We start from the raw sequence: 24,353 nt of genomic DNA, 5'->3' as shown, positions 1-24,353 counted from the left end.
GTCACCGTCGCTTCGCGAGGGCGGATCCCCATCTTCTTTGTTTAGAGTGTTTGGGTCCGGAACACCGTTGGGACTCCTGTTTTTACTGTGACTCTCTTTCGGTCCGGGCACTTCAACGTCGGTTGGAGCGGTGGGAGGAGGTGTTCAGACGGACTCCTCCTTCGCATTTTCAGGCGTTCATCGACGAGAAGAAAAAACGCCCGGTAAGTTCTTTACTTTTCAGAGCACCCCGGCTGGGGGATACCTTCCCGGGTTCCTCTCGAGCCGGGAGGGGCGTTGATCGCTCTGTTACCGGGGATCGCCCTGAGGTGCCTGTCGGGCCTAATAATTCTATCAGAGTTTTCTCCGAGGGTCTCTGTAAGGGGCCTGTGAACACCAGAGTACGCTCCGAGGCCCCTCCTGTGGGGGCTGTTTGTAGACCCAGTTCTACTGAGTCGTGGGGTATCAAAGCTTGCTCTGAGGCCGCTCTTTCAGCTTCCCTCAAAAACAAAACCGGGGTACGCCCGAGGTCTTGGCTGGGCTTGAGGTTACTGAACGGATGTTCGAGGCCTGTGCTGATGAGGCTTCTACCGGGCCTAGGTCCGAGGTCCCTCGTACAGAGGCTAAGGAAACCAACAGTTCTGAGGGTCCGGGCAAGGCCCTGTCAGTGACAGCGCACCGTTCCCGCTCTTGTGGTGACACCAGATCTGTTGAGGGGGCAAAGAAGAAAGTTTCTTCTTTTACTGGCAGTGCCGAGGCTCTTCCTTCGAAGGCTCAGTTAGCGGTTGGTATGTCGCAGAAACATTCCAGGCCTCATAGTACCGGCTCTGCCGAGGTTCCTTACGTTAAGGCTAAAATTAAGACCCCTGACCCATCGACGGGGACCCCTGCCTCACTTCCTCACGTGCCGCAGTTCCTCTCAGATGAGGACAACAAAATGGTGGCCGTTCCCACCACGACCACGGCGGCCATTTTAGGTGCTACCCCTACAACTACGCCATCGGCCCCTGGTGTATGGTTCGGTCCTTTTGGTGAACCCAAGGTCCCTTGTGCGCATCCTTACTGGCCGGTTTATGATTGCAACGCACGGATGCCTCTTCTGCACAATGTTTCATTGCCCGCGGGGGCGACTCCCTTGATTTATGTGGATACGTCGGCGGAGGGGCCGGTGTGGCACCCTTCCCCGTTACGTCCCTGGATTTGTCCACCTCATGAGGTGTCCTCAGGTTCCTAAACAATCTCCCGGGGACGCTTTTTTCGGTAAATTTCAAGCGTTTATGCGCACCGACCCCATGAGGGAATATTTCAAAGGGCTTTTCAAAGAGATATGTCGACCCACGCCTCTGGTTCGGCCCGTTCTGACTGTGGTTCTGCCGGCGACTCCCTTGCCCGTGGTGCCTCCCCCTGCGCTTCCGCCTGTGCCACCATTGTCCCCAGTGGACAAGGCAGTGCCTGACACGGTTCAGCAGGATCCTGACCTGTCAGATGACCCTCAAGGCGATCAGGACAATGAGGACCTGCCCCGCTCTTCCAGAGCTTTCCATGACCGGGTACTGGACATGAGCTTCTTAGATGTTACGGTGCCCGAGGCACCTACTCGGCAGGAGGGCATGCTTTCGGGGGCGTTCACCTTGTCTCCTTTGGAGCGTACCGGCCTGTTCTTGCAGAAGGACGTTCTGGCCGGGGTCCGAAGAGTTTGGGAAAAGCCACACTTGGGACTTTTTGTCAATAAAAAGATTGACGCGAGGTACAGGCTGCATTTTTCGGAAGAAGTGGCCTTGTCATCTTGTCCGCCTCCCTCCTTCACAGTGGTGGCTGCGGCCACGTTGCAATCCAGACCTGCAGCATCATCCTCCGCGACGGCTACTCAGGTCTTGGGAAAGGAGGACAAGCTCCTGTCCTCCCTAGGGAGGACAATCTTTGCCAATTCGGCCTTACAGCTCAGGCAGGCCAATGCAGAATTGATTTTGGCGAGAGGCCCCTGATCCATCGACGGGGACCCCTGCCTCACTTCCTCACGTGCCGCAGTTCCCCTCAGGTGATGACAAAATGGTGCCCGTTCCCACCACGACTGCGGCGGCCATTTTGAACGCTACCCCCTACAGCTGCGCCATTTTGTTGCCTGCGGGATAGGCACCTTTGGTTGATTTGTCCATCCAGATATAGGAGTGGGCCATGCTTCATGGCGTCTGGCTGCTTGCGGTGCGCATCCCGGGCCAACTGAATGTCACAGCGGATGCCCTCAGCCGGAGGACAGTGGTCAACTACGATTGGGAGTTGAAGGCGGAGATCCTCTCATGGATTTTCTTGCGTTGGGGTACACCGGAGGTGGACCTCTTCGCTACAGTGGTAAACAAGAAGCTTCCTTGGTATGTCTCCAGAGGGGGGCTGAGAGCCTCCTCTCTGGGGGATGCTCTCGAGATTCCATGGCACAACATGAGAGCTTACGCCTTCTCGCCTCTGCCTCTAGTTCATCGAGCAGTTGGGAAGCTGAAGAACTCTGTGAACTGTTCCCTTCTGCTCATGGCTCCGTGGTGGCCGGCCAGTTTTTGGTCGGTGTTTCTGCTGATCAGGTTACCAGTAACCCCAGATCTTCTTCATCAAAGGGAACAGCAGATGTGGCACCCCCCCCACACAATTGCTCAGCTTGGCGGCATGGTGCCTGAGTTCAAGTCTTAGAGCTTTTTAACTTGTCTACGGATAACATGCGTATTATCCAGGCAGCCAGGGAACCCTCGACCAGATCCCAATACAGGAGTAAATGGCTCAGGTTCTGTCGTTGGTGTTTGGAAAAGCAGTTGGATCCAAGGGTGGCTATGATTGACAAGGTGCTGTCCTTCGTGTCCTCCCTAGCAGAGTCGGGTGTTTACGTTCTGTCATGCAGAACTTACCTTTCAGCGGTTTCCGCTTATCTTGCTATAGACCCAATGCTCTTATTCTCTGATTAACCCAGTGGTTAAGAGGCATTTTTCAGGCTTGACACTCCTCTACCCTCCGGTTCGCAGTCCGCACCCACCTTGGGACCTAAATGTAGTCCTGACGGCGCTGTGCCATAAACCCTTTGAGCCAATGGCTACAGTTAACCTCAAGTACGTGTCCTGGAAAGTGTCCTTTCTGGTAGCCGTTACGTCAGCGCGGAGAGTGAGTGAGCTCCAGGCATTGTCGGTGGAGCACCCTTTCTTGGTCTTTCACAAGGACAAGGTAGTCCTTTGGACGAACCCAGCATTCCTACCAAAGGTAGTGACCGAATTCCATCTGAATCAGTTGATTTCCCTTAAGGTCTTTTTTCCGAATCCTGCCTCGGAGGCTCAAAGGCTTCTACACTGCCTGGATGTCCAAAGAACTCTTAGGTTTTACCTGGACAGGACTTCCGAGCTTCGGAGCTCTTCCCAACTGTTTGTGACCTTCGGTAAGCCTCAGGGCAGGCCGGTGTCTAAGGCATCTATTTCCAGATGGATTACCGCCTGTATCACGGAATCTTTCACCGTCCAAAAGCTGAAACCTCCTAAAGGTATCCATGCACACCAGGTGCGAGGCAAGGCAGCTGCGGGTGCTTTTCAGAAGTATGTTCCCGGGGAGTCCATCGCTAAAGCGGCTACTTGGGCCTCCCCATCTGCTTGCTGTAAGCATTACTGCCTCGATATGAGCTCTAGAGCTGACGCTCAGTTCGGCCAGGCTGTGCTGAAGAACCTGTTTCAGTAAGGGGTATTTCCATCCACCCATAGTTCCTGTAAGGAGTGCTTGGGAATCTCCCATAAGTATGGAGGAAAGGGGACGGGACATAGGAGTATTACCAGGTTACTCACCGTAGTGACCACCTTACTCCTAGTCCCCTTTCCTCCATACGCCCGCTGTCCCCTCTAATAAGGTTCCTCTATTATTGCTAATGGGTCTTTGACCCTGCGATAGAAAAGGACTGATGGGCGATGCGCAGGGGGGGAGCCAAGGTGGGCGGGGTTACGGCCGCGTGCCGGGCCCCATGCAGGAAAGAGGAGGGACACATTTTTGAAAAAAAAGGTGGATGCTTTTTACAAAGTGCTCCGGTCCCGTCCCACAAGACGGAGAGATGTCCCATAAGTATGGAGGAAAGGGGACTATGGACTAGGAGTAAGGTGGTCATTTCGGTGAGTAACCTGGTAATTCTTGTGCTTGAACGGCATTCATATTATAACATAATCCAAGACTTGTATCGAAGTCTGGTAACCTTTTGCTGAGCTAAGTTAGGCAGCGTCAAGGTTGTCTGATGACATCTTAATGTTGCCTGGGGCGGACTTCCAAGTCATACGGTTTAAGTGTGGTAGAGTCAAGACTAGGATCCTGGGTGGGGAGGGAAGATAATTTTGATCATGTGTGCAGGCATATCTTAGTTATATCTTCTGTTCACAGAGCCACTTTTCATATTAATTTTTAACCTTGTATCAGTGTTTTCTGTTTTTAGGTTTTTAAGGTCAAGCTTGCATAGTAGGGCAATGGCAATAGGTTACATCAGAATATCAAGAATAGCTGGTATAATTTAGCTTCACTTTGAGAGAAAGCAAATATTGGGTACCTGATGTGGCTTGTGCCTTAAATCTTATTTGAATAGGTGGAAATTGTCTGTGCGCTGCTAAAATTCTTCTGAGCTGCACCCAGAAGGAAGCTGGGCATGCGCATAGCTTAGATGGAACATTGGTCACTAGTTATCACCAACTTACTGATGCAAACCAGATGTGCACAAAAGCCTCACCAAAGAAAACCGAACACTCTACTTAAAAAAGAAAAGCATCTTTCGTTGGAAACAGGAATCCTAACCCCTTTTAAAGAACCCTCCAGGAGATCCATCGAGCTAGTCCCATACCCAACCTACCCAGAGCCCTGTGAGATACGTATGCAAAGAATTCTCCATGTGGAAACGAAGGGACTACTTGCAGTTAGATTTCAGACCAATAAGACTCTGTATTCCTACTCGACTCTGCAGATTACGGCACCACTCAACTGCACACTACAATGGTAAAATCCTTAATGACAACATTGTTTTACTCTGTGGTTCAAAACACTAGGTACTAGACTCAAAATTACACCAAATTAACCACACATGTTAAAATCTCATTTTCATTTTAGGATGATAATTGCCAGCTAGACTTACCTGTATAAAATACTCCATTTAGCTGGGAATATAGCTTAAGCGTAATGTTCTCACCTTGAGAAAAGGACGATGCTGTGCATCATGGGTTTGGTATCCGGTTGGGTCAACTCAGCCCTTCACTCCCCCAACTCCATGTGTGAAGGACAGAGTATCACATTGTGGGTAAAAAGGAAGGTAATAAGTAGCATACTCTTATGCCCCGCCCCCTTTCCTCCATACTGTATGGGCGTCCCTTCCAAGGCACGGGAGACGGAACCTTTTTCACCAGAAAAAACTTTCTTCCCCTTTAAATTTAGGGGCGCGGCCCAGGGAGCATGCGCTGCCCCGATGCCGCGCTCCGGCGCCACACCTCAGTCCCTTTTCTGCGTCAACGGGAACAGGCCGAATTCACCAGCGCTCTTGTTTTGGCTTCGGCCATGTAATTCCACGCATGGATGATACTTCTCCTGGTCTTTTGTTGTTCGGTTACTCGGTCCTCAGGCGTCACGCTCCTCCCCCAGCACATGTCGACTTCCATGGGGTTCAGCAGGTGTCCAGCCTGCAACGGGCTATTCCCAACTTTAGATCCCCCCCTCCCTCCTCTGCTACCTCAGCCTCCGGCCACGGTCCCTGTACGCCAGCCTACATTTCCTTGGCACAGACCACGGTTGGCAAGCTTGTTCAGCGTGTGGCTTGCTGTCCTCGAGCGCTGAAGAACAGACTCGCCAGGTGGAGGGAGCTCTTCCAAAAGTTGCCTCCAGAGGACCTCAAGAACTTCGTGAAACATCGAGCCAGGCCCAAGGTAGGGCCGATATTCTCCATTGCAACCCGCAAGGAGACTCCTTCCAGGGACTGTCCCGCATGGGAGGGACCGGTCAGGTCCTTCTACCAGCGCTAACACTGAGGCTGCTGCAGCTACTGGCCTCCGGGCCGAGGGATCTTTGGATCCTCCCGGTGACAGTGTTGAGGGACCGGAAGGTTCTTTTACCGGGTCTTCACCTGAGAGGCTCCGCCCTTGTACCGGCACCATTGCCGAAGGGCTACGCCCTAATACCGGAAATCTGTCCGAGGGGGGCCTAACGCAGCTCTACCAACCCCCGGGTCGAGGGTGCCACACCTACCGGGCCCAGACTCGAGGAGCAGGGTAGGCCTTGTGATCCACACGTAAGAGTCTTGGAGGAGGCTGGGCCCAGCGGGCTGAGCAACACATTGCAGGCACATGGCAGGCAGCTCGACGAAATGACCGCCGCGCCAGACAGAGGCACTCGTCCGATGACATTCCAGGAATTCGGCGAAGAACAAGCGTCAAGGTGGGACTGGCCTCAACCAGGTAGGTGGCCTACAGTCTACCCCTCTTATGTGCAGGGCAGCTTTCCATTGCGTCCGTATGGACAGGGTATGCAGCAGCCTCCCGCTACCCTGTCCGCACTCCCTGCCACCTCTTCAGTCAGTGAGGTTTTCTTCGAGGTTTCTCTGCTTCATAAAGACACCTCGGATTGGCGTTCTCCTCAAAGACGCCGTCAGGGAAGTCATTCCCGCCATGCTAGCGGTACCACAGACTCATCCATCGGTGCCCCAGTGCAGCCGCCTCCTCTGGCTTCACAGCAGACTCCTCATCCTTTGCCGCCTCCTCAGCCTCCGGCCACGATCCCTGTACCCCAGCCTCCGGTGCCAGCAACTACTCCTCCACCACAGGATCCTCCAGATACGGATGAGGAGGAGGATCCGGACACGCCATACTCAGCCAGGGCCTTCCACATATGTTTTGCTGGTCTGGTGGAGTACCTGGGCCTACCACAGCCCGAGGACGAGCAGCCGGCAGAGGGGGTTCTGGCTGATGTCCTCACACACCGCCCCTCTGCCAAATCTGGGATTCCTATGCAGACTGGCCAAGAAGGGTTGGCTCAAGCCCCACTCAGCCGCTCAATCGATGCCTGGACGCCAAGTACAGGCAGATGGAGGGGGATACACTTTGCTTTCGGCCCATCCTCAGCCACACTCCTCTGTGATCGCTGCAGCATCACTATACTCCAAGCATCAGTCGTCCTCCGCCTCCTCATCTGCGGCGCTGCTAGGCAAGGAGAAGATCTTGGAGGTATATGGCAAGAAACTCTATTCCAACACCTCTTTACATCTGCGTCGGGCTGATGCCATGCTTGCAGTCGCCAACCAAAGATTGTGGCAGGAAATTGCGGACTTCCTCATGGAACGCCCCACCCAGAGCCAATCACGCTTTAAGACGGGGCTTGCTGAGGCCAAGCTGGTGGCGCATGACCTCATGGAATCCACAGTGGTCCATATTGACACTTCAGGCCGTTCCATCTGTATTGCCACGGACATGAGAAGGACAGCCTGGCTCTGGGCAACGAAATTAAACCCAGATGTCCAGGAACGCATACTAGATCTACCGTTCGGGGGGGGGGTCCCTCTTCCACTCCTCTACGGTCGAAGAGCTGGACAAGAAGAAAAACAGCTCACAAACAGCTAAGTCTTTATCCATCCTTACAAAGACCACACCCAAATCGTACACTCAATCTCAACTGCGCTCAGAAAGGGGTCGTACATACAGAGGGTTCCGCGGCTTCCAGGAATGCCGATCCAGGCAGCCAGACCGCTCGCCGTCTCAGAACCGCCGCAAGCAACAAAAGGGGCAAAAGGGGGGGGGGTAGTAAGGGCTTTTTTCCAGTCCCCCTCCTCAGCGACAGCCTCCAAGGGAAAGCAGGCATGACACGCCCCGTCAGGTCCATGTGTCCCCAGTGGGGGGGAGGGGGGTAGGCTTGCTCTCATGCACATTTCTGGCGCCAGAATTACGCGGACCCCTGATTCCTATCCATAGTATCCACAGGGTACCGCCTTCCTAGTCCAGCCTCTCCCTCTTAACCTCCCACTGGTTGGGACAGCAACTCTTTTGGCGGAGATCCGGTTGCTCGCAGAGTGGCAGGCAGTGGAGGAAGTCCCAGCCTCCCAGCGAGGCTTTGGCTTTTACTCCAGGATTTTCACCATTCAGAAGAACCAGACAGGCCTGAGAATTGTGCTGGAGCTTTTCTCAACCTCTCCTTACCCCTGCAAAAATTCAAGATGGTTACGCCAGCTTTTATCGAGGAGACATTGGACAAGGGAGACTGGATGTGCTCCCTGGATCTGAAGGATGCGTACCTACACATCCCGATTTGGCAGCCTCATCGTTCTTTCCTACGGTTTAGGAGCATGGGCTACCATTTTCAATACAAGGTCCTTCCTTTTGGCTTCATCTCGGCCCCAGGGTCTTTACCAGACTCAGGAACACTGTGGTGGCCCTCCTCAGAGCGCAGGGCCCCCACATCTACCCATACCTCAACGATCTGGGCTTCTCGCTCAATCTCAAGAAGTCACAGCTGCAGCCCACGCAGAATCTGACATTCTTGGGCCGTATCGGGACACGTGCTCCGAGAAGGTCTTCCTTTCGGAGGACAAAATCTCAGCCATCAAGAGGGCTAACCACCCACTTCCTCAGCAGAGAGGTGACCTCGGCATGGTGGTACCAACATCTCCTGGGTCTTCTGGCAGCAGTCCTATTAGCTGTTCCGCACACAAGACTAAGGATGAGGAGGATTCAGCTGCACTTCACGACCTCATGGAATCAGGAGCGGGGCTTTCAATCCGAGATGATCAACGTTCCTCCATCCCTCCACCCGGACCAACGTTCCTTCATCCCTCCACCCGGACCTAACTTGGTGGTCCATAGACTGCAACCTACGGACGGGCAAGCCCTTCCGGCCGCCTTCTCCGCAGCCCACCACGGATTCCTCGCTCGAGGGTTGGGGAGCCACCCTGGACGATCTCTTGATCCACGGCACCTGGACTCTACTGGAGCTGGAATACCACATCAATTGGCTAGAGCTGAACACCATCTGGCTGGCGCTCAGGGCATTCCTACCACTTCTCGGGGGCAAGGTTGTCCTCATGCAGTCAGACAACTTGACCAGCATGTACTACGTTAACAAGCAGGGAGGCACCAGATCCCCTCTGCTGTGCAGACTGGCGATGAGCATGTGGGAGTGGGCCCTGGAAAACGACATTTACCTCACGGCAATCCACCCCCCGCCCCTCCCTGGAAGCCGACAGGCTCAGCAGACTGGGAGCGGACAATTACCAGTGGCAGCTAAACAACCTTGTTCAGGAAATTTTCAACAGGTGGGGTCACCCCCAGGTGGATCTCTTTGCCATCTGGCGCAACAAGAAAAGTCTCCAGTTTGCATCCTGGCAGGGTCAGGGCCCTGGTGCTCTGGGCGACGCATTTCCCCTTCAGTGGACCGGCATGAAAGCCTATGCCTTTCCGCCCACTCCCCTGATTCACAGGGTGATTTGCAAAAACAAGGAGTCTCGCCAACTCCTCATCGGCCTAATAGCTCCATGGTGGCCAGCCAGGCCATGGTTTTCGAAGCTCCTCACCTTCTCGGAAGTGCCCCCGATCCACATCCCAACAGGCCCAGCACCACCTCTGGCACAGCAGGTGGGGCAGGGTCCTCCACCCTGCGCCAGAGAAACTAGCCCTCACAGCGTGGTACCTGAGCAGGTAACACTTTGGCACCTTAGCCTCTCACAGGCCAATCTGGAGATCATACAGGGCGCGCCAGGAGCAAAGCGACCAGGGCCCACTACAAGGACAAATGGACCAGTTTCTGCCTCTGGGCAGACTCCAAAGGAATCCACCCTGTAGCGTGCACCCTGGACGATGTGCTTTCCTTTTCGGCGCACCTCGCCCACTCAGGCGTGCAGGTGGACACCTGCGGCACATTCCTCTGTACTGAGACCCCTGACCAGCCCATAGTCAGTTTGCTCAGAAGCAATTTAAGACAAGATAGCAGCACCCGTGAGATGGATGGGGGTGCAGATGTATTACTCCAACACCAATCAATAAGGACAACTCAAACGGTTTGGCAAAGGGAGTCAGTTTAATGACGAGTACAAAAAACGGAGTTATGGATGACAGCTGTGAAGCGATCTTCCTTCTCACTTCAATGCCAACGAACTTCATAGAAGTTGGAACATTTATACTCAAAACTGGTCATTGACGTGTAACACTCAAAAGTTGACATGCAATTCTATTGGTTAGGAAAAGGTAACTTTAATATAGGTACTTTATTTGTATATGGTAACAGAGTGAGGGGATTGGGTAAACACTGTCAGGTGGGCATCTAAGCCCTTCCTTCAAAATGACTATTGTAGACCTCTCATTGTTTCTACTAACTATAGGACCCTAGATTATTTGGTCCATTGTGATTGGGTTGGCACTAACCCCATGCATACTTTTCCACTTTGCTTAGCAGCATGTAGAATGGTCGGCCATGTGCGAGGTGCCCCTTAGTTACCCGGACTTCCTCCAGTCCGTGTTAAAATCAATCATAACTTTAGTAGCCATGTGTCAATTATTTCACTGCCGTTGGCCTCAAAACTGCATCTTCTGTCTGGAAAAGGTTCTGATATCTTCATCAGGCCTGGCGCCATGCGTAGGTGTGAACCCACGCTTCTTCTTACTCGGCTAGTCACGTGCTTCAGACACCGTGAATTTGCCTCTTCTCCATCAATTTGTGTATTTGATTATCGTTTCACCCGCCACCTGCCTTTCGGCTTCCTATCTCGACCTTTCAGAGGCAGGATATTTTGTTCTTAGTTTCAGTTAGATGTAGCTACTGTTTGTTTCTTCTATTGGTATGACCTTGGCGCTCCTGGCACGAGCTGGCTCTGCTGAGTTTCGTTTTAGCCGTCTCTTCTCGTTTTTGCTTAAATGTGAAGCTTTTCTTGTATGGCCTTTAGTAACCTGGGTTGATTCTGCTTCTTGTACAAAGTAGAAACATACTTATAATAAGGTGCTTCGTTTGAGGTAGATTATGTATAATGGCGCTTGCTGCACTATTCTTCTACTAAGCATAGCAAGCCGCACTGTTTTCTTAGCTTTCTTGCGGTGCAAAGCATATTTACAGGTGTAAACTGGTAGAATATCTTCATCTTGCATACAGCTTAAACTTCTTGAATTTTGACATCGTCCTTTAGGTTCACGATATCCTTATTCATGGCGTTTCATCTCTTTGCGTCATTCTCTGGTTGTCATTTCTCTTATCTGTGAGTCAATCCGGGCCCTCGTGACCTCACCATGCTTCTTCTATTAAGGCCTTTTTGGTTTCCTCATTGACTGTACTTGGGCGATCTTCATTTCGGTTCATTTGTTGATATGATTTTCTTAAAGGATACCTTACGGTCCATGGTTTTCTGGCTATTGGTACTTCAATAGGTGCTGTTCTTCTAATAGGCACTGGGCAGAGTCCTACTGTGGCTGTCTGCTGGTTTATTTGCTCGTCATACGTCACATATCTCGGTGTGAACGTTCCTGGTACTTGACAATGGACGTTTAGATTGCAGGTTTTATTTGGGACCTCCTCTACACCTCGCAGCCATTGCAGCTTACAGGAACTTGGAGGAAGCCTTTTTCTCCTCCTCCAACCCTATAGTCAAACATCTGACAGCATTTGCAAGGCTCTACCCGCCTCTCAAGAGACCGCACCCGGTGTGGGACCGCAACATAGTCTTGGGCGCCTTCGCGCACAAACTGTTCGAGCCAAGGGTGTCCGTGGACATCAGGCTGGTCACCATCAAGACGGCTTTACTTTTCGGCCTCACATCGTCGAGTCAGCGAAATCCAGGTGCTGGTCACCTCGAACCATATACTACCTTTGACAAGGGCAAGGTAGTCCTGCAGACGCACCTGGCATTTCTGCCCAAGGTTCCGTCTGCTTTCCACATGAACGAGGAAATAGTCCTTCCTACGTTTTTTCCTGATCCCAAGGATGAAGCACAGAGTGCTGTACTACCTGGATGTCGGGCGTGCCCTGAAATTCTAGTTGGACAGGACCAAGGGCTTCCGTAAATCATAAACCCTGTTTGTCACTTTCGGAGGCTCAAGGCCAGACTATCGGGCCTCTAAGGCTTCCATATCCCGCTGTATGGTCTCTGCCTTCAAAGAAGCGTATGAGGGCAAGCAAAATCCACTCCCAGCCAACATGCATCCCCACGCAGTCTCGGACAAGGCAACGGCCATCGCATTCCAGTGCCATGTGCCTTGGCAAGTCATAAGCAGCGCGGCCACTTGGGCCGCTCCCTCGGCTTTCTGCAAGCATTACTATTTGGATGCCGGCTCTAGATCTGATGCGGCTTTCGGACTGGTAGTTCTCAGGAACCTATTTGCTTAAGGAGGGTCTCCTCTCCACCCTGGGGCTACAATCAGTTGTAATCGTTCATACCGTATGGAGGAAAGGGGACGGGACGTAAGAGTAATTATAAGTTACTCACCGTAGTAACTAACTAAATAACTAACATACTCTTAGTCCATAGTCCCCTTTCCTCCACCAAACCCCCCTCTCCCCCCCTAATAATACTGGTGTCATTAGGCAATGTTATAGTCAATGGGGACTGAGGTGTGGCGCCCTAGGGCGGAGTCAGGGCAGCGCATGCTCCCTGGGCCGTGCCTCTAAATTTAAAGGGGAAGGTTTTTTCTGGTGAAAAAGGTTCCATCTCCCGTCCCTTGGAAGGGATGCCCATACAGTATGGAGGAAAGGGGACTAAGAGTATGTTGGTTACTACGGTGAGTAACTTATAATTTAGTTACCATGCTCTCTGAAACTAAGTATCTGGTGAGGGATCATGGGTACAGGGATGTCAAATGGGGATAGTATTACTGACACGCCCTATTTTGACCCCCATTTTCGAGTTTCGAAAAACATTGAATACTCTGCAGCTTCCACTAGATGTCGGCCTATGCATAGCATGTGAATCATACCGGCACCAGAAATACGATTACGGTGAGTAATGTATTCCATCTGGTGCTAGTGGCGCTATATAAAATACCAAGAAAGTCTGCCATACTGAAAAGTAATCGGCGTCTGTTTCAAATGTTAGACTACAGTTGCCATGTACCAATGAAGGCTGTTCTGAAGCTGTATAGGGCCCACCATCAATGCAAAACCAGTAAACAGTGTTTTGGGTAATGAACCATACCTCCCTAACCAGCCCTTTCCAAATGCATCACCCACAGACTTCTACACCCACCCTACAACTTACTTAGCTTACCTTACATTTGTTGTCCACTGTGTAAATTATTTGCATCAGTACCACAGATGTAAGTGCCTGTCTTTATCAACAAAATGCACTTCCTTCTGGGCCATCTCTCCACAGGCTTAAACTTTCTTTAGAATGGGTTTATTTCCTGGAACTCCAGCATACCTATCGTCAGTGAATCCTTTGTATCAATTCAGACAATAAAATATGGTAATTTCCCCTCTCCTTAATGAAGTTAAATGACGTTTCAGCTGTTCCAAATACAGACTTGACTCCAAACATTAGAAAGGAATTCCAACCTCCAGTAGAATACAAATTCATCCTAGGCAACTTGCTGTATCCGACGTCCGCTCAGACACAGTTGCAGAGGCTGCTAATCGACATCTGACCTACTAATCAATGGCGAGTGTCCTCAATTGCTGAACTTCTCTATAGTAAACAATGCTTTACCATGAAATGCTAGCTAAAATATTTTACAACTATAGCCAACTCATCCCCAAACTGCAACAATCTTTCTGGCCTTTGCTGGTTGACTTCAGTCTGCAACATTATCATCTTTTTGACTATGACCTGGTATTTCCCCGTAGCTTTTAGAATACTTCTATCTTTATTCAAGATCCATGTCAAGTCTTTGACATCAGACACTTAAGGCTAATGTTGTGTAATCTGCCATGCATGCAATACTCTTTAACTCTGTACACCGGCATTTTCTCAAATGCAATCCACCTGGAGTTACCCATTCCTGATTTATTTATTGTTACAGTCTAAACTTTAAAAGATAACTAGTTTGACTCAAATGAGCGATTCTTATTCATTTCTGTACGAAAGTACATCACCCGCTCCCCCATGTTGTCGACTTCACCTACAAATTCCCACTTCAGGATCTACCATATCTAATTGTCCTTCAATTGGCTTCTATTTTTTTGAGCAAACTATACTCGGCACAAAATAAATCTGAAGTTCCAGGGAATACTGGATTTTTAGCACAATGACTACAAATAACACAACATCCTTGCTGTCATATAAACTAATTACGAGTGGCACTTCTTTGAAATAAATACCTTTCTTCAATGGTTTGATGTCTCAATGTACCCATATTCTATTTTTAAATATTCCATAGAACCACAAATCTGTTGGGAGCTGTCCCTAAAACATAAATTTGCTGCTACTAAGCAGAGTAGATATAAAGGCTAGACTTATCAAGTGTTCGGGCGGGTCATGCACTGACACTGGTAGGTACCCCAACTTGCTTGTGGCTCTATTGAAGTGCTGTGGAATCATTTTTGGAAGACTAGCAGTCTGTCTTGAAATGCTTTAAAAGTATGAAAATGTGCTATTTTTATTTTCTAGGAAATTGCACATGGGGAATGGACTGTAGGTTTCTTCACCCAGGAATGAATGATAAAGGAAGCTATTCCCTTATACCCAAGCAAGATCCATTCTCAGCTAATTGTGTTCCTCCTGCTGGGGTTCCGGCGCTGTTGCCAGCAAACCAATGGGTATGATATTACTTTTATTTACATTATGGATTTATCTTGCGTGAAATTTGTTTGCAGCGTTACATTCTTAACAAGAAATAGAATATTAGCTTATCTTTTAAAAGCTAAAGGTAGCCACATGAGCCATTTACAAAATTGCTTTAACAATTTAATACTAAATTACATGCCCACTGTGATATGCAGACATTTTGAAAAATACTGTGCTTAAACATCCAAGATAATTCCCTCAAGTACATATATCGGATTGTAAGCTTCGTATGTAGTTCCACCTAATAGCGAATACAGAGTGGTATGTTCATTTTGTTTTGGTGATTTCTGAAACAAAGCTAGTCTGCGAGTTCCGTCTTCAAGGCAGTTTTAGCTTCAAATTTGTGTGGCATCCTCGGTAATTGTTTGAGGGTCCTTTGCTTAAAGAGATCTTAATATTTTAAGCTGTATGTTGGAGTGGCTCCTGGAATTCATCGAGCCTTCAGAGAGAACACATTTCTCAAAGAAGTAAAGGTTGTTTAAAATGAATGGACAAGAAGCAAACAATCAATATTAAATGTAGGCCTTGCATTCAAGAGCAACCAACAGACAGCCAAGACGTGTGGTCATCCATCAACACCAGAAAGCTGGGAGCAAAAAGCAAGGTATTTTGGTTTTAGGATCCCTCTGCCAGAATCGCTTTTTCCCAATACAACTAAGGGACACTAGAGAATGTGCAACACATTTGAAACCAGTCAAAGCAGTAAGAGTTCATCTTTCTCAATGGGAATATCTAAGACCGCAGTGAATATGAAACCTGGGCATGAAAAACTGAGGATAAATTTAGAAAACTGAGAATTCTGCAAAGGAAATAGTTGGGTCCTACCAGCTAAAGTGAGTGGGAACTTCGCCCAATTCCCAAGCTTAACTGTCACCATAGATGCATATTAACTATAGTTACAGTCTATCAATTTAAAGGGGCTTCTCGACACTAGTTTTCCCAAGTATTTCAGCTCCATGAGTGACCATCTGAATCCCAGCAGGTATTTGGGCTTCATCCTTCCATCAGTTAATGGGAACAACTCTGATTTGGTACAAGTAACCTTCAGTCCAGAGAGCTTGCCAAATTTCACTACATCTCTCATGATCCGCCTGAAGTGTACCTCAGGGTTTCAAAAGTTTGGTATTGCATCATCAGCATATAAGGATATGATGTCTGGCGACCCTGTCGGTCTAATCACCCTGTGTGCGTGTCTATGCCGAGCTAGATCTGCCAGTGGTTGAATTACGATGGGGAATAATAGGGACACAAGCAGGCAACCTTGCTTAGTGCCTCTCATAATTTTTACAAGAGAAGAGTGGGTGTCATTAGTTCTGACTTAGGCTGATGGGGCTGCATACAGCTGAATCCATGATATAAAACGGGGGCCGAAGTTACATTTGCGGAAATAAACTTCCAAGATACAGAGTCAAGCGCCTTTTGTATATCAAGGGTTGGTGCGACTGCCTGGGGGTTTGGGTCAATCTGCAAGTATATCAAATATCCGTCTCAGATTTAACGCTGTTCAGACCGCCCCCCGCACAAAACTGGACTGGTCGGGATGCACTATATACCGCATATAGGGTGCCAATCTAGTGGCGATCACCTTTGCAAATATTCGAACGTCTGTATTTATCAATGAGAGAGGCCCTTAGGAACCACATTGATCCGCCGGTTTATCAGGTTTCACTAGCACCATTATAATTGCCTCCCTCATAGCTGGACGCTTTCCCCCATCACATGCCTCCTCCCAAACCTCCAGGAGTCAGTGGGGACGGTATATTTCTGTATTGTATATTAAATAAGTCTGCTGTCAGTCCGTCTGGACCTGGGGCTTTTCCGGCAGAAAGCGCTATAATTGCCGGGAAATTGCCTCTACAGTTATTTCAAGGTTGAGCCCCTCGTGTACCCTGTGATATCTATGGGGAGACTGTCTAATTTCCAATGTCGGTATAGGGGCAGTTGTCGGTATTCGCGTATAAGTCTACATAAGATAATTGGAACACTTTAATCTCAGTCTCAGTGTGTACAATTTGTCCAGACCATCCCTCACAGTTGATATGTTGTTTCCACCCCCCCCCCCCCCCCGGTCTGCTGTATAGTTCTGGCCAGCAATTTGGCTGGGGGCTCCCTCTCAACATATCTACGTGTCGTCTTGAGGGTGTCAAATATTTTACCTCCACATCTGCTAGTGCTCTAAACTTGTCTAGCTCAGTTTTAATTTCCCCCAGGGTCTCCTGCTGGGAAGATACTGCGTACAGCCACTCCATCTGACCCAGCAACGTTTCGCTTGTTTTTCTCTCTGAATCGACTTCAATATCCCAAATTCCATGGACATAGCTATGCCACGGATATACACCTTAAATGCTTCCCAGAAGGTAGAGTACGTATCAACAGTGCCTACATTTTCTTCAAAATAAGTCTGTTTTTCTAGATCAATACAAAACAATTCATTCTGTAAGGCTTGTGGCTTAAATATCCATGAAGACCTTGTCACAGGGCAGGGCCTACCGCAATAGTTAATGACGGGTCCGAAAATGTTCTAGGAAGTATATCCACTTCCCCCACTGATCCCATAAGTGCCCCTGAGATCATCCATACATCAGTACGGGAATGTGAATCGTGAACCGAGGAGTCAAGCGTGTAGGCACGAGTAGATGTGTTAAGTATTCTCCAAGCATCGATGACATTCAGCTCAAACATTCCGTCCAGCAGTACCTTTGCTGGTCTAGTGACCTGTCAGGGCATATGTCCGATCTATCTAGATCCACACTGAGTATAGTATTAAGCATTCATCCAGGCAAGAAACCAACGCTCTTAGGGGGGATTTGATTGTTACTAAGGATTGTACCGACGAAATAAGTAGACAATTGCTCCAATCACAGGCAGGACAGACCCCATTGCCTGGTAACATTCCCCCAGCACCTCTACCAACTTCTTCCACCAATCCAGTACAAATAACCATTCCTGGGGCAGTTTTTAGCTCCACCTGAACGATTTACAGGGGACCCCAAGAAGTACGCAATGTTCATGAACCAGCGTCGTCTTCATTTCCTTTGCAGACCTGGGGCTTTTCCTAACAACCAAACGTGGGTTGCTTTTGTCTTGTCATATCTGAGTGGCAGTGCTGCGGATTGGTCGGTACCATTGGTAAGTCAGGATAACCCGTTGTTACAACTTTGGGGGTTTCCAGATGGAAATGAAAAAACTCTTTGCTCGTCATACCCAAGGCCAAACATTAGACAAACTTTTGTCACTCCGTCAAGGAAGTCAAGACCTGCTTAAATATATAGCAACATTTAACAGACTAGTCATTAAAGCTGGGTGGCCTGAGGAAAAAAGGGACCACACTATTTCATCGGGGTCTACCAGGGGAACTAAAGGATGTCCTTGCTGAAGTTGTTAACCCACCTAAAGACTGTGGAGAATTCATCAACCTTGTGGTGCAATTAGATCAGATTACAAGACCGAAAAGTGGACCGGATATGGTTAGACCAGTGGTCGCCAAACAGTCGATCGCGGGCGGCTAGTAGCTCGCCTGTGCCTCTTCAGTCGCCCGCGCTGGAAATACTGAAAAATAAACCCTTTTTAAAGTTAAATTATTCAATGCTGTGTTCTGCGGTTATTTTCCTTGCTCGGGATCCGAACCCTGGTCGTCCCAATTGCAGGCAGGGAGCTTGGCTGCTGTGCCACATGGAACTGCTTAGAAGTTCCCCGACAGATGTCAGTATCACTTCTGCAAGCCGCCTGTAGTACCAGAGTTGGCCTTGTGCGCCCCCGACACTGTCTTGCTTAAGCAAGCTGCTCTTGTTTGCCAGAGGTGTCAGAGGGGCTGGGCAGGATCAGAATCATTGCTACCACGCAATGAAAATATCACAGTAGCACTGCCGCTCGCCTGGAAATGTTCAAAATAATATTTAAAACATAGTGCAATTTCTTTCATGTGGCTTCTTTCCAAAACCCACTTTTAGTACATTAAGCGATCCATAGACACGCTGTACAGTGGACGCCTACCAGGGTAGCTCAGCAGGTTGACAGACCAATGCTGAGATGTTATATATTGAAAACTAAATGCTATATCATATCATATCATATCATATCATAAGTGTTTCAAGGCGCGACGAGGCAAGGGAGGGGGAACAGAGAGAAGACAGACAATGATCCTACTAGGGCAGGTGTCATTCAGATCACGCAAGTGCACGGGAAGGGGGAAGGAGGAAAGTGCAGGGGTGAGGGGAAGGGGACAGTGTAGTCATGGGATAATAAATAAATAAGTAGCGTCCGGCCAGCTGGTGGGTAGTGCAGACATCAGGTGTCAAGTGCTAATGGTGGAACTGTAGGGGTAAAGAACAGTCCCTAAGTGCGGGGGGTTGCCAGGAAGTCAGTGCAGGTGTGCGACTGGGGTGGGGGGGCCTGGGCTTGAGAGCAGGGTGGGTTGCCAGGTGACCAGTGCAGGTGACCAGTGCAGTTTCAGTATCGGCCAGGAAGTCAGCAGGGGAGAGGAGGAGAAAAGGCAGAAGCAAAGAGAAAGGTTTTGAGGTGCTTCCGGAACCGGAGATGATTCTTAAGTTTCAGGGAGGCAGGAAGGCTGTTCCAGAGGGAGGCCCCAGCCGAGGAAAGAGATTTACCACCAACTCGTTGCTTGGAGAAGCGACTGACCCTGAGGGAGTTGGAGGCGGAGGAGCGAAGAGCTTGAGAAGGAAGATATTTTGGAAGAGAGCTGAAGGTATTGAAGCCCTAGGCCCCAGAAGGCCTTGTGGCCAATACAGAGGGTTTTGAACTTAATCCTCGCAGCCACTGGGAGCCAGTGCAGAGATTTCAGTCCTGGAGGGATACGATCCCTCGGCTTGAGGCTATAAAATGTGTTTGGCCAGGTTATGGATTGGGCTGGTTGCTTGCTTATATTCAGGGCACAGGTGGGGCTATTTCTGCCCCGTAGTGAAAATCAAAAGTTGGCACCCATGAACCCACAGTTGAATTTCCTAAAAACTGCTGTCAGCACAACAGAAGCAGTTATTTGTGATTAACCAGTTTGACAAGCATATAACATCTTTATAAATATAACCTGTGCTAAAACACAGAGGGGCACGCAAATAACAGAGTATGTGTGGTGTCTGACAAAAATAAATTCAACAAACTACTGAACGCAAGCAGCATTTTTCTATTTGGAAATTACTTTTTTGTTTTGTTGATGGAAGTGTGAAATGCACATTTGGAAAACAATAGTGTGCCTAGCATGTAGAAAGCCTGCATAAAACGCAAAGGAAGGGCACAAGAATTACAGGATATTTGTGTGGTAGTCCAACAAATATCTGTCTTTTTGAGACCGCTACTAATAAATAATAATGCAACAAAGAGGGTTTTGAAGTTCTTAATATAATCGTGAAGGCATATGTTATTCCATCTGTTTATAGAGAGGAAATAATTGGGCCAAAAAAATATTGTTAAAAATTCAGAGGTTTATAAATATCCCCACTCAGATATCACCCGCTAGTAGTTCTCCACAGTTGATCTCCACTACAACTAGCTTTAGCTAACATAAAGGTTGGAGACCCCTGGGTTAGACACTCGAGCTGTGTATGTCCGGTCAAAGGATAATGTTCCATGTACATTGGAAAATACGGTAGAACCTATGCAAATTGGAGGTGTATGGCCCCCTTTAACTAAAACTGAAAGAGACAAGAGAAGGCAACCGCAGTTATGCTTATAGTGTGGAAAATCAGGCCACTTCCTCAAAGAATGTCCAGTGAAACCACCAAGAAAAATTGTTGGAGCCACAGAGAAGGAAGATGACAAAGGATTGGAAAACTACCAAGCCCGGCAAGCGTAGAGGTCCACTTGTTGAACGAGAAGGATGAGCCACAGACATCACACTTTGCATTAGCAGTAATTTTGATCAATCACCAACAACCGTCTCGGATGCATGCTGTCGAAGCATACATAGACAGCGGAACAGTTGGGAATTATGTAGACCAAGATCAGGCAGCAGAAATGAGGCTTCCCTTATGCTCCAAGTCGACTACTGAAAAAGTTACTACTGTTGATGGGACAGAAATGGCTTCCGGATCAGTAACCCAATGTACAGCAGCACTAACCCTACTGTGCCGGGATGGACACCAAGAATCTATTGCATTCGATCTCATCAAAGCTCCTCGGTTTCGACTAATCTTAGGGATGCCATGGTTGGTAGCTCACAGCCCTCTAATAGATTGGCGTGCCAAGAAGTTGGCCTTTTCCGATGATTGTGCTCGCACCTGTTATTACCAAGAAAAGGGAAAAACAGACTTATGTACATCTGCCACTCCCAGTACGGCAGCGATTGTACTAGGTGTGACTAGTACTCTACCAAATGAATACCAAGATTTTCAAGACGTGTTCCAGAAAGAACAAGCCAATACTCTACCACTGCACAGGCCCTACGATTGGCAGATTGACCTCATACCTGGTGCGCAAATTCCTTGTGGTCGAATCTATGCACTTACTGAACCAGAAAACCTCCATTTGAATTCTTACCTTGATCAGTACCTGGCAAATGGATTTATCCGCATATCTTAATCGCCGGCAGCCAGTCCTTTATTCTTCGTACCGAAGAAGGAAGGAGATTTGAGGACTTGCATCGACTATCGCGCATTAAACCAGATCACAGTAAAAAAACGTTATCAACTGCCCTTTATTCCCGAATTATTGGATCAAGTCAAAGACGCCCAAATCTATACCAAACTGGACCTTAGGGGGCCTTACCATCTTGTTCGAGTGAAGAAAGGAGACAAATGGAAAACTGCCTTTCGTACCAAATACAGCTTATATGAATACCAGGTAATGCCTTTTGGAATTTGCAACGCTCCTGTTACTCTCACCTGGTATCCATAGGGACGCCACCCAGCTGCGGGGACTCTGGTGCCCTTCTCAGCTGCTCCCTGGTATAATCAGCGGGGAAGTTCTGCCTGGAAAATAGGTGGGCAATGTCCAAGACTGGACAACTGGGGTAAGAGCCTCCCAACACCCCGTATCCTGCAGCCCCTACCCAGACCTTTCCTCAACTTGTTATGGATTTTGGCGTGCTCTCCGTCCTGCCTTCTTGGCAGGGGCACGTTGTCCTTTGTGTGCGAGTGCGACCTAGTTACTTCACTGATGCTGCCCCTTGGAGTCTTTCAGGTAGGTCTTATTACTGTTATATTGTAAGCCTTTCTTGGATTCAATAATGTCTTTTCTCTCTCCTTAGGTGCGCAGAAGTTCGCTGTGGAACGTTGGCTGAATTTGGACTCACCGGCAGGTGATGGTGTTTCGAGAGCGCCTTGATGGGGTAAGTAGGCGCTATGCACAGCGCTATGATGCCTTGCCTTTGCTAACCTGTTGTCTTTTGTTCATGTAGGTTGCGGTGCTCACCCGGAGCAAGAAGTCCCAAGGCTTTGTTGGTCGATGGGCGACTTGAGAGGTAAGCTGCCGGCACAATTGTAAATGTCTAATGTCTTGTTTCTCTCCTTTTGCAGATCCGACGGTCCGGGAGGCTCGCTGTTCCTTGGATGCTGTTTGCAGGAGCAGAGGGCAGCTAGCGGTGGAATCACCGGTAAGCTGCTGCTAATAACGATGTCCCTTTTGTTTTTCAGGTGCTGTTCTTCCGAGGTTCGCACATATACTGTTGAACACGATGAGCGTCACGTTGCAGGATTCCAAAATAACGCAAAGCGTGTTCTCCAAGTCGGGTGTGATTTTAAATAGAATCAAGAAATAATCCAGGTAAAATAGTCCCTAGGCTACCACACCCAAAACACTATACCGCATAGCTTGGGTCCAAGGAGCCAAGCTATGTGGATGCCTCCATGTTGACTGGCATTGAAATGCCGTCCTTTCCTCTTTTCACCCCTGACGAGGATGCTAGACAAGTCTGATCTATGAAAGCCTCTTTAAAACAGGTTCATCCCTGTTCCTCTAAAACCATCAAGGACCACATTAACACCCCGCTCCGGCCCTTTCTGATTTTTGCAACCACTCCTTTGCCTCTGGATCCATCCCCTCACCCTTGAAGCACTCCTTTGTGCATCCTCTTCCCAAGAAACCCACAGCTGATCCTTCTTGTCCAGCTAACTATCGCCCAATTTCCATTACTCCCTTTCTTGGAAAACTCCTGGAAAAGTTGGCCATCTCTCAGCTTAACCTTCATTCCAATTCTGTTGGCTGTCTCCATGACCACCAGTCAGGCTTCAGAGCTGCCAGAAGCACAGAAACTGCTCTCCTATACATCCGTGAAGCTCTGCTCACCAACCTTGACTCTAACATTCCCTCTGTCCTCATCCTCCTCGATCTCTTCTGCCTTCGACACGGTCAACCATACTATCCTGCTCAACCGTCTCTGTGAAAACCTGGGTATCACTGATCAGGCTCTGACCTGGCTGACCTCTTTCCTCTCCAATCGACCCTCGCAGGTCCAACTTGGGTCCTTCCTTTCATCTATCTTCCTCTCTACCTGTGGTGTTCCCCAGGGGTCTAACCTCTCGCCCTGGCTTTTCAACCATACCTGGCAACTCTCGCCCACTTTATTGCCATTTTCTGCTCAAATTTCCAGTGCTACGCTGACGACACTCGACTCATTTTCAGGCTGCCCTCTGCCACCTCCTCTCCCTCTCTCATCTCTGATTGCCTAACTGCCATTCAAGATTGGTGTGCCGCCAATGATCTTTGTCTGAATGCCAGCAAGACAGAGATCCTCCTCATGGGCACACCTTCACCATCCTTTCCCCTCACTCTCTGGCCGGCCTCCCTTGGCCCTCCTCCTACACCCACCTGCGAGGCTAAGAACCTCGGGGTCATCTTTGACTCCACCCTTTCATTCTCCGCCTACATCTCTGAGGTCTCTTAAAAAGTCAAATTTCCGACTGCACCTCCTCAGAGGTACTCTGCCTTTCCTCTCATTCCCCAGATGCTCGTGGTATCTCAAGCTCTGGTTCTCTCTAGCTTGGACTATTGTAACAGCCTCTTTCTAACTCTACCTGCCTCTATTCTCTGCCCCCTGCAACTAATCCAGAACAGGACTACGAGACTTGTCCTTGGCCTCAAGCCCTGGGGGAATCGTATCTCTCCAGCTCTGAAATCTCTTCACTGGCTCCCAGTGGATGCAAGGATTAAATTCAAAACCCTCTGCATTGTCCACACGGCTTTCTGGGGCCTGGGTCAAAATACCTTCAGCTATCCCTCTGCAAATACCTCCCCTCTTGAGCTCTTCGCTCCTCTACCTCCAGCTCACTCGGGGTCAGTCGTTTTTCTAAAACGAGCTGGGGGTAGATCTCGGTCTTCGGCTGGGGCCTCCCTCTGGAACAGCCTCCCTGCCACTCTTAAACTTGAGGAGAATCATCTCCGGTTCCGGAAGCACCTCAAGACCTTCCTCTTTTCTTCTGTCTTCGCTCCCCCTCTCCCCTGCTGATCTGTTCTCTCTTGGCACTGTGCACCTGGCCACCCTCTGTCCTTTGGGCCCAGGTACCTGCTCATCCTGTCACCCTCCCGCACTGCCTCCGGGCCACCCCTTGCACTGGGGTCTATATCTGTACCCATACACCCCCCCTCCCCCTTTTTCTTCCTGCATTTATCAGACCTACCCTGTCTGCTGCCTTAAACCTAGCACTTGCAAATTGCTGGCTGCATTACCACTGTTTGTTGCCTTTATTATTTATTTATTGTT

At 49.1% G+C, this 24,353-nt stretch overlaps 1 protein-coding gene across 3 annotated transcripts in view; it reads left to right on the top strand.

Annotated features, from left to right (window-relative positions):
* The window catches only part of ZC3H18 (zinc finger CCCH-type containing 18), a 1,042,429-nt gene that overhangs the window by 223,062 nt on the left and 795,014 nt on the right, over positions 1–24,353 (top strand). For all 3 annotated transcript variants that reach the window (XM_069636029.1, XM_069636019.1, XM_069636037.1), the window contains exon 4: positions 14,525–14,673. In XM_069636029.1, coding sequence (XP_069492130.1) covers positions 14,525–14,673 — 149 coding nt within the window. The remainder of the gene's footprint in view (positions 1–14,524; positions 14,674–24,353) is intronic.

Source organism: Ambystoma mexicanum, chromosome 1q, assembly GCF_040938575.1.
Source record: "Ambystoma mexicanum isolate Mex_15411 chromosome 1q, UKY_AmexF1_1, whole genome shotgun sequence".
In the NCBI taxonomy this organism is placed as follows: domain Eukaryota; kingdom Metazoa; phylum Chordata; class Amphibia; order Caudata; family Ambystomatidae; genus Ambystoma; species Ambystoma mexicanum.
Note: the sequence above shows the minus strand (reverse complement) of the source record. Positions and strands in the feature narration are given on the sequence as shown.